General features: G+C 48.4%; 1 protein-coding gene across 5 annotated transcripts in view; it reads left to right on the forward strand.

Annotated features, from left to right (window-relative positions):
- The window catches only part of LOC128887524 (LIM domain only protein 3-like), a 77,566-nt gene that overhangs the window by 50,753 nt on the left and 10,271 nt on the right, over nt 1-16,542 (forward strand). For all 5 annotated transcript variants that reach the window (XM_054143532.1, XM_054143527.1, XM_054143530.1 and 2 more), the window contains exons 2-4: nt 1,258-1,377; nt 1,456-1,593; nt 2,215-2,340. In XM_054143532.1, the coding sequence (XP_053999507.1) occupies nt 1,289-1,377; nt 1,456-1,593; nt 2,215-2,340 (353 nt within the window). In that variant the 5' untranslated portion in view covers nt 1,258-1,288. The remainder of the gene's footprint in view (nt 1-1,257; nt 1,378-1,455; nt 1,594-2,214; nt 2,341-16,542) is intronic.

The following is a 16,542-nucleotide window of genomic DNA, read 5'->3' on the forward strand; positions in this document are numbered from 1 at the left end:
TATATTTATGTCCAACATAAATTTCAACCCGACGCGTTCGATTGCCCCACGATTATTATGTGGGAAATTTTACCCGCATTCGAATTTAATAGTTTGCATAATTTACCCGGCTAGTTGGTTATTCCATTAATCAGCGCACTGCAATATAGCGATATACCGTTACGAATAATAATTATACTATTATTAATATCGCGTTGGATATATCGATAGCCTGGAACGTACACAATGCACGAGATATAATTATCTTGTTTGTACTTGTCCGAAAGTAAGTAATAAACGGTTAGACGCAGCCATTCGCGAATGCGGGAGTTTCTGATACAATATTTTAGTCTTTAATAATTAACGTATCAAAGGCTCGGTATTAATATTTGCTTCGGAGTCCCAACCGCATAGAAGATATTAACGTCTCTGTAATATTGTGTCCAGGCTAGGGGGAGAGGACATATTGAAACCGCACAAACTTTGCTCATAGCTTCCACGGGTACGTGTAAATATACCGGGTAGCTGAAATCGAACGCTCCGGTAGACGTTATTTAGCTCGACTGCAAAAATGTCCTCTGGTGTCGAGTCGAATTGATTCGTTGTTTATCGAGGCGTTCGAACGCTACAATATCATTTTTCAAGATGAACTACGATTGCCTAATAAAGTGAAACGAAAGAGCGGGAAGCGCGCGATGGCGATTAAATAAACGCTAAACCCTCGGAAACTCCGTTTAAATGGGACGCAGGGGAGGATTATACATACATACGTCTTCGGGAGAAAACAATTAATGTTTATCGGGAAGCTCGCACAGCCGTTACCCGACAAGCCGGTGGTTGTTTCAGAACCGGTGGCGCTTAAACGTGCTATAAGCGTAGCAGAGGGTCAAACTAATTCGATTCTAAACTCTGACCGCATCGCGAGAAAGAGACCGAGGTCGATGGAGGGGGTGTGGGAGGAGAGAAAAACCACCCCCGCACAGGATGGACACAGATGGCACTAACCGCGCCGTTAAATTCTGAACCTGTACCTCTAATTGCTCATAGACGAGCCGGCCATCCTAGTGCCAGATGCCGGGGAAACTTGTTAAAAGCACGCGAACGCGATTACTCATTCGATCCCGTTGGTCGGTGATTTACCGTATAAGCTAATCGAGCACGTAAATTAATTGGCCGAACTGATATAATAATTGTGTGTTCATATTAATTGGCGGCATTATTATTTCATTCTGCTACCCCCGGGTTGCGATAATCAATCGCGAATTTGTTATGCTTCAGGTAACGAGGGAAACATCCAAAGAATAATAAAATGACGATGGATGTGAGTAAAAGCGAACCGAACAAGAACGGGGCTGTTCAACAGGACTGCGCAGGCTGCGGGAAAGCGATTACGGAAAGGTAAACTTACTCGATCGGACCCCATCGATTTTCCCACTGTCTTGTTTTACGTCGAACCGAATATCTTTTTCGTTCAAGGTATCTTTTGAAGGCACTGGATATGTTCTGGCACGAAGACTGTTTGAAATGCAGCTGCTGCGCGTGCAGACTCGTCGAAGTTGGCTCGACGCTGTACACGAAGGCCAACCTTATACTGTGCAAGAGGGATTATCTGAGGTGAGTTTATCGTCCTACCATCTCCGTACTAACGAGCGCGACAACTATAAAAATTGTAACATCGATTTGTCGGGGATATCGCGAAACGATAATTTCATTCTTCTCGAATTACCTTGACGTTCCATTTCGTTACGCTCTCGTAATACCAATAAGCGGCGGAGAGTACCACGGAGGGTAAAAACCGCACGCACGATCCACCCTGGCGAGGAGAACGGAAGCAACAAATCGAATTTTACAGATGAGTTTCCTTTATTGAATACATCCACGTCCCATATAAACAGACGAGGGCAAATAAACCATTTCGAGATCACAAAGTCCCGAGGGAACGAGCGCAGGTGGCGCGTCTGCAAAGAGCGCTTGCTATCGAGGTTCCGTGGTCTTTATTAATGGCCCAATATTTGAAGATAGCATATTCGTGGCGACCGTAAGTTTATTGATTCCCTCTGTACGCGGACTAAAAGTCCTTCTCTCTAATGTCATCCACGCGAGGGACACAGCGGGTCCGAGCGATCCGAATTACGTAATTTCCTGCCAGGGTGAAAAGCAATATCGTTGCAAAATATTGCCCCGTGTTTTTATATAACATCATTAGAAAACTGCCCCTCTTTCTCGATTGCGCAGACTTTACGGAAGCACCGGTCACTGCTCGGCTTGCAACAAGCACATACCGGCGTTCGAGCTGGTGATGAGGGCCAGAACCAACGTTTACCACTTGGAGTGTTTCGCCTGTCAACAATGCAGTCACAGGTAAGTCGTGTAAAGGCTCTTCCATCCAGATTTTTGAATACCTATCCTTGGGAAATCGTCCAGATTTTCGAATATTTATTTATCGCTTATAAAACTTGGCTATCGCGTTGACGCGATAGTGGCACAGCTTCAGACGCGATACCGGTATTATTTTATTAAATCTAACGAGAGGCGGTGATTAAACATTCACAACCGAGGGTGGTGGGAAAGTCGCTGGTTTCTGCGAAGTATTCGTCGTGGCAGCTCATCCGTATAACAATTTAATTCGAGCCACCCCGGCCGTGAGCCTGGGGGGGCTCGGCTAAACTTCTGCAACACTTCTCTTACTTATTCACAACAACCAAGTTAAGCTGAAACTCGTTCGAGTCTATGTTTAAGTCTGAACACCTCGCTGAATCTGCTGGATGGAGGATAATCGGCGGAAGAATCAAGAAGCCGAGAGTAGGCGTCGTGTCTTCGCCAGTCGGGCTAATATAAAGGAATCGGTTTCATTGTTACTCTCGTCTCATCCTACCTGACACCGTCTGCCGTCGATCTGAATAGAAAACAAACTCTATCTAGTCTTCCGAACTTACTACGAATTTAATACTCGTTCTGGCCGAATCTCCCCAAGTCGTTAAACCTGTCAAACGTCATACGGGAGAGAAGGGATTGGCTCGCGCGACGTACCGATCACTGTTTAACTTTTATCTCCGATTTTCACGGCAATTGGCGCGTCGGTGCGCTTCGCGCGAAACTAGAATTCCTAAAAAAATGGTTTCATTATAGCGGTAACGAGAAAGCTCTCGGAAACCTTCTGCCGTGACGGGCGTAATTGACGCGAGAGCGCTGCGGAGGGGCGTTGAGACATCCAACGCGAGAGGAGATCCGAGTGGAAAGTCAGAGTTGCGAACTATGCGAGCGACGTGTAGGTGCCTGGAGGTGTACGTCAGATGCAAATCATGCCAGCTAATTTCCCGGAAAACTAACGAATCTCGGAGGGGGGAGATGGGGGATTGGGGGCGGGGGGACCAAATGCCCGCCATGAGAGACGTTTGTGCGTAACCGAGCCCCAATAATCCGAAATTAGCAAATTAATTAATGTCCCCGGTCGAAATTATTCCAGGATGTTGCTGCGTGCGCTATGTCAAAATTAACGGACGCACATCGATCGGACAGTGGTTTAAAAACTAACGGAGCTCGTTCTTGCCCGGTCGAGCCCGGTTCGCGGAAGGGTCGTCGCGACATTTCGTGTACAGAATGTCAGATTGCGGCATTTCTCTGACCTTTCGTGCTTCAACTGCTTTCGTTTCGGATTAACAGGCCTACAGTCTACCGATATCGAAGACAACGAGGCCCTCGCGTACACGAGTACTCTGTCAAAAGTAAAATTTTTACCGCGCGAGCCTCTCTTCGAGGCAAGAGCTTCGCGGCAAGACGGAGAATAAAGTGCAAGTTGAAAAAAAAAAAAATAAGGAAGAAGGCAAGCATGGAACCGCGAATAAAGGTTAACAGCCCGGCGTGCTCCTAGCCAGCGCACGTGACTATCGAGCGAAACCGATTACTGCTTAAAGATACGTCGAAAGTATACTTTCTTTCGTGGTCGAAGGTAACGTGCAACCCTTAAGGCGAACCATCGGTTAGGGGTCGAAGCGGTTGACCGTAGGTAAAACGGAAACGGATGTGGCCGTTGGGTCACGCGATCTCCACGAGCCAAGCATAAAACACCTGAGTTGTTTAATCATACGCTCCTAAGCCGAGTCGTACATCGTAAACTCGTAAGGGCAAGCCTCCTTCTCTCTCGTTTTCTCTCGATAGCCCTCTTTCTCGCATGCGGTTCCTCCTACCGAGATGTACGCGACGATAAAAGAACTCCGTTTATCCATTAACAGATACGTCCGTCGAATTTACGGTGTCCATAAATGTCATCGATAGAATTCGAAGAAACTGTGCGTTCTTTACGAAAGGATTCTGGTCCTCGCCTCCGACGAGTTGCAGTCGACGAAGTATGGTACTTGGGAGTTACAATTAGAAATTAAGAAGATTCGACGATAGATGGACGAGTAGCAATTACGAACGTCTCAAGGAACTCCGAAGAGGCGTTAGACGCCAAAGCTTTTTCAACTTACGACTCAGACCGACGGTAACTTGAAACCCCTCTTTTGTCTACGAAAGCACAGCGGCATTGTTGAAGCCGGCGTTATAGCTCCACCCTCGCAGGAGTATAGTTCATTGTTCGTGCTTATATTGTATTTAGGCATTACGAGTTGGGCCGGTTTAATTGTTACTGTTCCGCGGCGCTTATCGAACACGCTGCCCTGCTGCATTCCCACGCGAGTCATCGCCTGGCCTCGTAATTACTCGAAAATCATTAAACTCCCTCAGCCGCGTACGGAACGCGTGTATGTAAGTAACGACGCAGACATTATCAGAAACGTTTTCGTATAAGCATTCGACCTTTCTTTCGCGATGCGTCAGAAGGTGAAATTAACGTGGAATAATATTCCTATCTCGAGACGTTTTTTTCTTCTGTAAATGAATACCGCCTCGCGATAAAAGTACACACCTCTTTGAAATCTCTACAATCAAATGTGATCCTAAGAAGCCCTCGTGAACGGTGTTCGCGAAATAAAATAACAAAGGGACGCCTCTCCTCGACGTTCTAAAGTAGAAGACCCCCTTGAACGAGACGACGTCGACGTGCGAGCGTTTCGATGTTCGAACGAGGCCACCTCGAAGTCGCACAATGCAAAGTGAACTTGGCGTTACGAATTCACGCTCTTCGGGAGGGTAGCGAAGAGAGGTGCAGGTAGGTAGGAAGGTCGTGAAGGGTGGAACGAGGCGAGCCGCGTAGAAGGGAGCGGCCATTTTGTTTCCGGTGTCCCGGGAGCACTTCCGGTCACCGTCACGCAGTTCTGCGTCGCGTAGTGCCCCCGAGCTCCTGAGATCTCCTTCCACGATTATATTCAAATTAAATGCGGGAGTCTGACCGGTAATATACTGCCGCCAATTTAGCTACAACCCCCTGGAGGGTGGTTCGCCTTACCTCGTTCACCGGGCATCCGACTTTAGCGCTCTGGAAGAATTCAGCGAGTCGTTTCTATCTATCCGCGTTGATCGCGCGTGCCGAAAACCTACTCGATGGGTGACGAGGAATATGTCTCGCGTCGGTTTCACCCGAGGAACGTAGAAGCGTGCGTCGGCGATAAACGGTTTTAGATTAACCACGCGAGGAATCCCCTCTGGCGCCGACGATGAGTCCCGTGATTCGCGACGGTTAGTGGTAACCGTACACCAAGGACATCGATCGCTGGCAAAATTTCGACATCCAAGAAAAACAACACCGGATGGACGTTTTGTGATCGTCAATAGACGCGCGACAAACAAGGAATTCGCTTCTGGTTTTCGATGCAAAGCTTGCCGCGTATCGCGTTCAAGCGCCGCTGCATCCGAACAGTGGGGTTTCAGTTGCACCATTTTCAATGCTGATAATCCGACGTACCGGGGAGCCTCGTTGGACGAACCGAACCAGCTTTGTCACCGGATAACCTAGACTCGCATTGCCGGCTCCGGTAGCGTCAGCGATAGACCTCCCCGTTCCTCTCCAAGCCCCCTCCTCCGCGTATCCTCCGCGTACACCCCCTTTCAGTCGCCGCGTTTCGTTTCGTCCCCCTTCGCCGAAACTCCCTTCGAGAGCGGGCCCTCCCGTAACCGATCGCGATCGCGATCGCGACCGAGGGACCGCGCACGCACGCTTCGCTCCACTTCACGTAACACACCGACTTGCGGTAATAGACGTTCCGGTGCGATTATAAATGAAACCTGTGACACGTAGCAGGATAGAATTACTTGAACGATCCGATAGATTCCGTTGCAAACGATCTTGCAATTAACAAACATTCAAATAAAAACGTCGCGTGTAATGCCATCGACGTTTGATAACCGAAATTAAGATTATCGAGTCGTACGTAATACCGTCTATCTCACGGTTACACGTGTATTTTTGGGTTACAATAAACGTCGCTGCACCGAGCCACCCATGCATGACGACTATGGTAATCCGAACCAAAAACTCTCCGAGTTTAATGGAACGCGATAACCGATACGAATTGAACGCTGCGGTGGAATGGCAACAGGTTCGGTAAAGGGGGCGTAGCTAAATCGAAGATACCAAATGAAACGTTACGATGATCCCGCGATACGGAGGAAAAAACGAACGCGAGGCCGCGCACTGTACACGTATCGTATAATTCGACTGTAGGAAATGAAAACTAGGAATCAATTTTTTGTTAACCAAACTGGAAAGCACAGAAAAACATCGCTATCGTCGAACCGACGGCGATTTCCGGAATAACGAGAAACAAAGCAAAAGTCGAGAGAGCTCAATATTAAATCTCGATACCCAGGAATCTTTGCGCGAAACGTTAATCGATCGGGACAAGTCCGTGAACGTGGCACATTTCACGCAGCCGGCACGGATTGTTCACCGAGCGGTGCTTTTGGCGCTGACAATACCGCAATGCACAGGTTGGCCTAATAAAACTATGATCGCCGGATAAAACAGTGCAGTGCATGCTGGTAATTAGTGGTATACATAAATCATTGGCAACGTAGCACGTAAATGCATACACACATGCTAACGTGTACGCGAGCCCACACCGTTGCTCGTTACGACCCCCGCACCCTTCGCCGCCGACGGTTGAGCAAACGAGAGACCACGTATACGTTTAATGGGCTACGCGATGTTACAAACTTGGCCCGCGTGTACGCGATTACATGGAATCTTTCCTTTTGTTACGTCAACGTCGATTTTGATGGGCAAATTCGCGCCGTGAACGCGAGTAAACAGAAAAACAGAATCTAATTTAGCATAGTTCGAAAATTAATTTCCTTCGCTGAAAAAAACAACGTAAGGTATCCGTTATCGGAAACCAAGAGGCTCCGATTAGCTGTCAACGGAATTAATTCGCAATAGCTGTCACGCTCGCGCCAACGTCGGCGCCTAGACAGACGTAAGCCTTGGATTTTTGAAAGGCTCTCATGCAAAGTGATGGCTTAATCTCCGGTTTAGGGGTCTTGTTAGAAAATAGACGTACGTAAGCCACGCATGGCTTAAACGGGGCATTAAACTCTTCTCGTATATGGTATGCGCGTACCCTATATCACTCTGACAACTTGCGATTAGTTCGCCCCGAGTAACGTCAGCTTTGCAGCCTTAACGATGCCTCGCGTTTTCCGACCATTTCGATATTTCGTCGCGTGGCAGATCCTTTCTTCATTTTTCTCGGAAGTTCTAGCACCGTACGTAACGCGAAGAATAAATAATTTGTACTTGTACTGCTGCATTGCTAATGGCGTTAATGGAACTGCTGGGAATACGTTCGAGGGGTGTGTACGCGGCGCTACATTCTGTAAGCAAACCATTTCAAGAAACTAATCTCTATTCGTGCACTTTAATTATTTCCTCGAGTACATACAACGTACACACGGTATTTTAATTTTTTTTTTTTTTTTCTGGAATATTACTTTCGCACGCTTCGATCTCACGAACGGTGTTTGAATACATCGCTTTACAAAATATTGCGTGTAAAGTACGTTTGCGTTCGTTCTCGATTCGATCGTTGATATTAAGCAACCGTGTTCTCCGGCAGGAACGAACGTTGCAACCGCGAGGAAAAGTAACGAACGAACGCGAGACTGCGTGCGCGCTCTGCGTGAAGCGCGCACGACAGAATAATTAACGAAACATCAAATTCCGTTAAACGCGGAAAATTAATCGAGCAAACACGAAATTAGCTGAAGCGGACGGCAGATACGCAGCTGTGTGCGCGGAGACCGATGCGTACACATCAGCGTTTATGTGTACACGTACGCACACGTATTGGCGTTACGTGGCCGCCGATAAAACGATACCGAAATTGCCGCACCGCGGCGAATGTCGTTATAGAAATTAATGCGATTTCCCTCGGGCTATCTACACCCCCGTCCCCGCTTAGATTTACTATAACCGTAATCGAAATATAATCGAGTGCATCCGTGGTACGTGGCTCGTGTTTGAAACGCGACTCTTCCATCGCTGTTGCCGACTCCAGTTGCCAGAGGAATTCCTTTCGATCCGCCACCCTGTAAACTGTCAACGTGTTTCGCTCTGTGTACAATGGTACCGGCCAGACGTCGACCGATCTCGTGTTTTACAAACATCATTTGTATCCGCGCTGTACCGTGTGTACGCGTATAAATAACGCGCGGCGTCCTGCGAAATGTAATTTTTGTCTCGCGCATGACTTGGCATCAGCCTAGCCAATTATGGAAAGCGACACGTTGCCGTACGCGGCTGGGCAACGTTACCGTTGGGAAACTTCGCGAAACGAATTATTCGCGTTCAGGAACAGACGTCAACGAGTGTTTTCGACGTCAGGGAAAAAGAGGAGCGTATCCACACATCGAACGCATCGACGTTGAGCGATCGGCACGAAGGCTGTTGTAAATTGGTTCGACGCAATCACAGGAGCGCGTTCTACGGAGGAAAGAAAAGTTTAATTGCAAATTAGCGGGCGAAGCTATGCGACGAATGTTTTAATACATCGCGGTCGATACTATCGCTCGAATTCGCGTTTGCCCGCTAAGCAAATTCTTCGAAAACAGCGGGAACACGGGCGGTGGTGGTGGTGGTGTCGGCGGTGGAATCGAACGCGGCAGCCAATAAATAATGAGAGCGCGATCTCTCGCGCGTGACCGTCGATAAAATAATAATTACCAGCGACAATGCGCCCGGTACAAATTGCCCGTTAATTTTTGCCGATAAACATTCGTAAGCCCGCGTAGAAGCGAGAACCGTATGCACGCGACGCGTAAATAATGGCGAAAATACGATCACGAAAAGCGCGTTCACCCCCGCGCGTGAACAGCCATGTGTGGGTACCGTCGAGTGTCCGTGCACGAAGCGTTCGAACGTGTGGCGGTGGAGGTTAGCCTCGGCGTAAATATCACTAGACAATAATTTGGGATGGTTATTAGCGATAATAAAATCCGAATTTATCGGACGGTGTCCACCCCACCGCCTCCCGGTTCGACCGTCGCGATTTATAATCTGCATTCCGTGTGCCACGGCACGATCACGCGTTACAACGAAACAATGCATCGACGATACGGGTAGATGGAAAAATTAATTTGCATATCGACAGGGTGGTAGTACGACGATTCCGCTCGTGCGTAGGCGTCGACGAGTTTCGTTGGTTATTCGTTAAACGACGTATCTCCGCAACGAAACAATGTATCGCCGTCTGTTCGAGGCAGCTCGCTATGGGTCTAAGGCGCTATCCAAAAGCTGTTCGCGCGTAACACATTGGCTTCTGAGTTACAGAGCGTCTGCGGCAGACACTTCGTATCTGGTGGGCTGCAGCGGAGTTAGACGACTCGGTATAATATCACTTGTCACGTCCAACGTCAGTTCGGGAACCTAGACTATTCGGTTACTATACGGTTGCAATAACAGCGTCTCTAGCCGAGAGAACGTAAACTCGCAACCATCTAGACAGCTTGTCCATTCGGTTCGTTCGCGACAGTCGCGGTATGTCGATATCGCTTATTCTCGTGTTCGTGCGGCTCGTGGATCATTCTCGAGTATGCCTTCCACTGGCGATGATAATGGATAGGCATCCATCGAGGCAACGTGGAAAAGTTGTCGCGCGCAACACGCCGACAACGTAAACCTCGTGGTTTCAAGGTCCCATCCAGTGCATCAATTTCAACTTTACTCGGCATCTACCCCATTTTTAGAAGTCGCATTTTCTTCCACTTAACTTTCCCGACGATAAGGGCAAACCCGACGTCGACGCCCCCGCGCGATGGGATGAGAAAGAGGGCCAGGGGTTGCCCGAACGCATGCAAAGTAAAGTTGTTCTTTAGTTCGTTAGGTCAGACCAGCGGCAGCCAAGAGTGGCTTACCGCTTTACTTACGGGACTCGAAGGTGAAAAGATAACCCGAAAGCATTATTCACCGCCGGAGAGAACCCGGCGCGGATGTTACACGAGACTTTACAAACTGAACGACGGCGACTCGCTGACGTTACCAAATTTCATCGTCCCCTTGCGTTCTCGTCGTTTATATTAGCTACGAATTCTCGCGAAACGAGACAAAGTTCCGAAATTGGTCGGAAGCGAAAAGATCTCGTCTCGTACAGTCGATATTGTCATTACAATCTCGTTAAAGACAAAGTTTTGCACACCTCATCACGAGGGTAAAAGAGGATGCCCAAGGGCCAGTCTATGGATAGCCTTCTCTTCGAGGGTACAGAATGGATTCGAACTCCCAAGGGTGAAATGGCTCATTCCGACGCACTTATCCGGCGCAAGCCGTAGATAACCATAGATTAATGGGGCTTGGTGACTCGGAAGGCGACGGAAAGAGAGGCAGAGAGAATCGAAGAAAGTGAGACGAGGATGACGACAGAGCTAGGGTAGAACCGGATAAAGACATGTGTCCCGAGAAGAGGAAAGAAGAAAGGCGATCTATAAGAGAGGGCGTTATACCTTACTCGGCGACCTCGCTGATTTATAGTTTATTGAGAAATATGGCCGTTGCCTCGCTTCTGAGAATTAACCCCCTTCTTCCTCTCATTTCTAACGTTCGACAGGCTCGTTCGTGAAGGAGGGGGAAAAAGTACAACAGAAGCAAAATTTTTGCTGTTATTCTACCGTTGATGATTCAACCAAGCGCCTTCCCGCGGCTTCGTCGAAATCGAAATCAAATTTTCATCGTTTATCAGATAAGACCGCATTAATACTCCTACCGTAGGCAGTCTTCGAAACTCCTCCAGCTTTACGCCAAGTTGATGGACTTTGCTTAATGCAAAGCCGACCCACGGAAAGGATTAGGCTAGCTAAACCCGCTAACAGAACTCTCTCTCTCTCTCTCTCCTTCTCTCTCTCTCTCTCTATTTCGCCCCCTAGGATATTCAGTTATCAAGTGCTACCGGTCAGAAGGAGACGCCGTTAGAAGTCAAACAAGCTGCTCTAAGCGAGATAACGTTGCTCGTCGGACCTGTAACTTACCGGATAAGGAGGTTACCCCAATTTTTCAAAACCAAGGAACTCTATTAACGAAACTAGGGTTCCGTTGTTACCGCCAATTTCAATATTAGGCCGTGCGTTTCGCCGTGCGATCATAAAGCATGGTTTCCCGTACATTAGCCAAGCCAAGAAGTTTGCTTCGGGAGATCCTGCGTCTAACTTCGTACAAGATTTAGTAATTAAACCGTGGCTCGCGCAAGTTTGAATTATCCGTGTTCAGGGTCCTGCGCCGGAGAACTCTTAAGGGACCGATTTGTTAATTAAGCTTTCGAAGCATTCTACCTTCGAATTTCGACGAATCTCGTACGTATCCTGAAACGCGCGTACGAAAAATTTGTCTAGCCGTCGCGGTTAATCCCGCGTGGCTTTAATTTACGACGCGGTTTAAAGTAAAATCGATCAAGCTTACTCGAATAAACGTGGCGGGTAAGTCATCTAATGAGTTTTACCCGCTTAAATGGATCTCTTTAATTGTGGGCTTAATTTTAGGGTTTACATTCATAACCCTTCCACGGAGAGGGGTCGTATTATTCTGCCGTAGGGTGCAATTTATTAAATCCGTTCCGGAATACGCTCGATTCGTTATACGAGTACAATACGCGAGACACTCTACGTGTGCGTGCACGTCTCGAAATAAAGAAAAACGATGAAATCGGAGCGCGATGCTTCGATTTTCATCGGTCGTTCCGATTACGCCTCGACGAGTCGTGTAAGCGAACCGTGCGTACCGCTTCAAAATTGATTTTAACGACAGAATTAACATCGAAACAATCTGCAGTTTCCGGTGGATTTACGTAAACGATTTGAATATTTTCCAGCCAAATTACAGGAACGTCAACACCACCGTTGGTATCCCTGTCATCCACAGCACTCGGCTATATGCATCGAGGGCAGCTCGCTCTCTTTCGTGCGTAAAATTGAATTAGCGTTTTTTGAACATCCCTCGTGTACTTACTGCTTGCACGTGTATACGAATTTTGTTTACCCGTGCTCCCTTGGCGTTCGATGGTAAACGCGAATTGTTTGGATAGCACGCGAACACACGAGATTTCCAATCGCGGACACCGTCGACTAGGGTTAACAACGATAACAACCCTACGTATTGTTGCGTAACGAGAAACTCTCCAAAATATTTTACACGCTCGCTCGCGTTCGCTGGCGTTATCGTCGTCGACGTTTGGGAAGAACCTTTGAAACGTTGTCACGACAGACCGACTTGTCGCGAGTTTTCTACGTCGACGATCCGGACTACTGCGCCCGGAGCTTGATCACGGAACGACGGTGAACCGAGAGAAACGAAATCTCGACATGCCCGCCGGTTACAGCCACGGTTACGGTTACAGTTGTTCGGTAACTTCGATATTCGATATCGGTACATGTAAGATTTCCGAGATGGTAGTTTAGCTCTCGACCGGCTACTCCGTTGCAGACTACTTAACGATGAAAACTTACGTAGCAGCGTAATTCGCGTTTAATGCCGCTCCCCTTGACGGTTCGACAGCTCGTAGACCGAGCCGACTTAGCGGACCACGGTCCTCCACTTCCGGTATGGCCTCTCGAATACGCTCGGCCTGCATCAGCCCCATTCGAATTAGCCGGAGTTTAGCTGGAATTATGGAGTACGGTAGCGTACTTCTCGACGATGCTCATCGATGAGCATGAGTACGTGCTTACGAGCTGGTCGATCGATTATCTGCCGCTGCCATAATTGGCAGATTTCCGCGTTATACGCATTGATTCGGTTCTCGCCTGGGATGTGAGAACTGTTTCGTCGATTGGCAACAGGGTCAGAGGACCATCGAGCGTTTCGGAACGAAGCCTGCGTTGAAATCGAAGATTCGCGGAACGACTCGACATAGGCATACGTACACGTGCGTCCGGTGCATGCGCGTGTTCATGCGTGCGTGTTATAGTTCGTTGCCGTTAACTGGCAATTATGCAGATTGAGAGCTTAGCCTTTCGAAATGGGCATCGATCGTGTCGACCATCCGTACGGTTATGCTGGCGCATCCAGTCAATACGCTTCCGTGAAACGGAGATAATCGTCCGTCGAATCGGGGTTGCGATTTCCTTTCCTCCCCGTCTCCTTCCCATCGTTTATCGGTGGCGAAATGTTTGGGAAACGTTTTCTGTTATTTGCACCACCGGGAACGAGCGTTCGTTACCAATCGAGGAAGATGGCGAATCGCGGTTCGTAGCTGGAACTCTTGACGAGACTCTCGCTTGGAACGCGAGCGTCAATTTCGAGAGATGAGAGCCCGCCAGGCTTTTCTCGCAGTCGGTGGTGTCGTGGCTGATCCTGGAGAACCGATAAGTACCAGCCCCGAGCGAATAGTAGATTTATTGCCAAGCTCGTCGGTTAACCTCTCGCTACTACCTTTCCTTTTCCGTTCTATGTTTTCTTGCTTCACTCCCATCCCTTCCTGATCTTCTCCTCATTTTCTTAGTATGGTTCTTGCCCTCGTCTTGTTCCGCGACCGAGAACGATTCGTACACCCCCTACTCCGCAACCCAGACGAAACTCAACTTCCGTTTTATTGGCGGAAATAATCTTTGATGTGATTGCGCTTTGCCTCGGAACTTTTTCATTCGAGTCCACGGGGGTGACCGTCCGATCGATTCGCGATACGAAGAGTCGATTGAACCTGAACACCGGCAGCCACTCTTCGTTCGTGTATTTACGATAACGTTTGTTTCTCTTTCCTGTCGTGGCTCGTTACATATTAATGCGGACTCGTATTAGCATAACGTCGAAGTATATCGACAAGGAAAACCGTAAGAACGATATAAAGCACCCGAGGAATCTCAGGAGAAAAAAAAATATGACAATGGTTTTTTTCCTCCGTGGAACGAAGAGTAATGCGTTTCAATTGTTCGATAAGACGCGTCATTAAGGAGCGTCCCGACGATGACGACGCGACCACCGAGCGTGCCACGTAGAAATATCACGACCTCATCTCGCCGCTTCAACCCCTTTCGGTCGCGGCAACAAAGCCGCGTTTCTCAAGGTATCAACGGCCCATCGCTGTCTTAATTTCCTTCGTAATCTGCGTTATTAATATAGCTTAGGGTCGCCGGCGCGTAATTTCACGCCGCATAGAAATTAATAGAAAGACGAATGCCGCCGCCGCGTGCTTCGTCGCCGAGCATTCAACCGGAATGGCGAATAAACTCGGTAACAGAAAGTTTTCGAAAATGTCAGAAGAGCGTACGATAGACGACGCGTTGAACGTAATTTACCATTTACGAATTTACAAGTACTCGTCGACATAATGCCGGCGATACGAGCTCGCCAGAGCGATATCAGACCGGTAATTACCAAAAAAATCACGCGCGTCCGTTCCCGATTCTCGAGTTCAGGCTCTCGCTCCGTTCGACGTCGATGGGACGCGTGACATGACGTAGAGCCCGTGAACATTTCCACGTCACCGTTCCGACGCACGGTCAGACAATGAGTCGCGATTCGAGACGCCGCGTTGTGTATTATCGAGTGGCATTCCGACGCGCCACCGGCACCGGAGCGACATTTAGATAGCGACGTCAACTGTCTGCAGGGGTAAATCTGTCTTGGAAGCAAAGGCAGCGCACTTCCCCCAAACGCGCCGACGACGAGCCCTCGCTACCGAAGCGAGCGAATTCACTTCTGATCGAATTAGCGCGTCACAGTTCCCTGATACCCCGACAGTCTGAATTAATTAACAGGAGAACGCGCTAGGTAAGCAGCCATTATCGAAATAAAGCATCACGGTATGAAACGTCGCGACGGCGGACAAGCTCTGCGACCAGATGATATTATTTAAATTCGTTTGTGTATAACCGTGAATTTGGTATAAAAATCGTATCGCCTATTCCTCGCCAATCCGAGATGCAATTTTATACTTAAGCGAAAGGCTGTTCGTTTCTGTGTTGCTTCGGATTTCAAGCCCCTATTTTCCGAAAAAATGTTCCTCGTCGGCAGAATGCCTAGAGTTATATCGAGCAAACGTCTCGGCACGGAGGAGCAACGTCTTGACTCCATTAACTTCACACTTAGCAGCACCTTAGAAACCCCCGTGCCGTCGGAAGATCTGATTAGGGGTTCGAGTCTCTACTAAACGCGTTAGTCTCCACTGTAGAACGTCGAAGGGGTGAGAGTACAGCTCCGTCAGGTGCTAGAACGGCAGCTCCGCGAGGAACCAGTGTGGTGTAGCGAAGGTAGGAGCGGTTGTTCCTCCATAGTTTGATGCAAATTGAGTAGGAGCACCACCAACTACCAAGAATATAGACGCTTTCTCTGGATCTTCTCTCTCTCTGTCTGGGTAGAGACTCGGTGATCGAGTAGAAAATTTATTCCTTGCGACCTTCTCGCCGTCGTTGCATCTCCTCCCTACCTCTGGTCTTGACTGCCACCGAAGTGTTGCCGTTTGGGGTTTCTCACCCTCCAGTCTCGTACTCTGTTTGCCAGCGAATCTCGGAGGCTTCCTCTCGACTTAGCAACAGTCAAAGTTACGCCACGGAAAACGGTTAACGGTTCGCGTTCTATCCTTGTCGATGGTACCATTCTCATCCCCGATATTCCTCAGCATCCAAAAATATTAACGAACCTGGGACTTCGTAAATCCTTAACTCGTCTCAATTATACCACGAGAGGATAATACCGCGAACCATATTCGAAGTTCACGTTAACGTCACTAATGTCTGAAGCGTTTAGCGCTACCTCGACGCAATCTACATCGCGTATCTAGTCGGAAAATCACAACACCATTATGCTGTGATCTTGTTGCTTCCTTCTCTTTCTCCGTCGCGTTTCTCCTCCCCCCCCCCCTCTCTCTCTCTCTCTCTTTCTCTAATGTTCCCTTTTTATGGCGCACGATTCGAGGCTGCCCCCGGGATCGATTTTACTTCGCACCATGGCACTTATCGTACCCCGTTACGGTGGAGCATTGCTTTTTATGGCGGTCCATGCTAGATGTTCCGATCGCTCTCCGCTTCTCTCGCTTCTATTTTCTTCTCCTTCCATTCACCGCTCCTGTCCGTTCCCTGGTACTCTCTCGCCCTTTCGAAATCGGAGAATTAAAAGAATGGAATGTCGAAGGGTGATCACCGACCGCGATGTCGGTTACGAACACGAACAGATGCCATCTCGATTCATTTTTGATGACGCTAAATCAT

The sequence above is a fragment of the Hylaeus anthracinus genome, unplaced genomic scaffold (genome assembly GCF_026225885.1).
Source record: "Hylaeus anthracinus isolate JK02 unplaced genomic scaffold, UHH_iyHylAnth1.0_haploid 11989, whole genome shotgun sequence".
Lineage (NCBI taxonomy): Eukaryota > Metazoa > Arthropoda > Insecta > Hymenoptera > Colletidae > Hylaeus > Hylaeus anthracinus.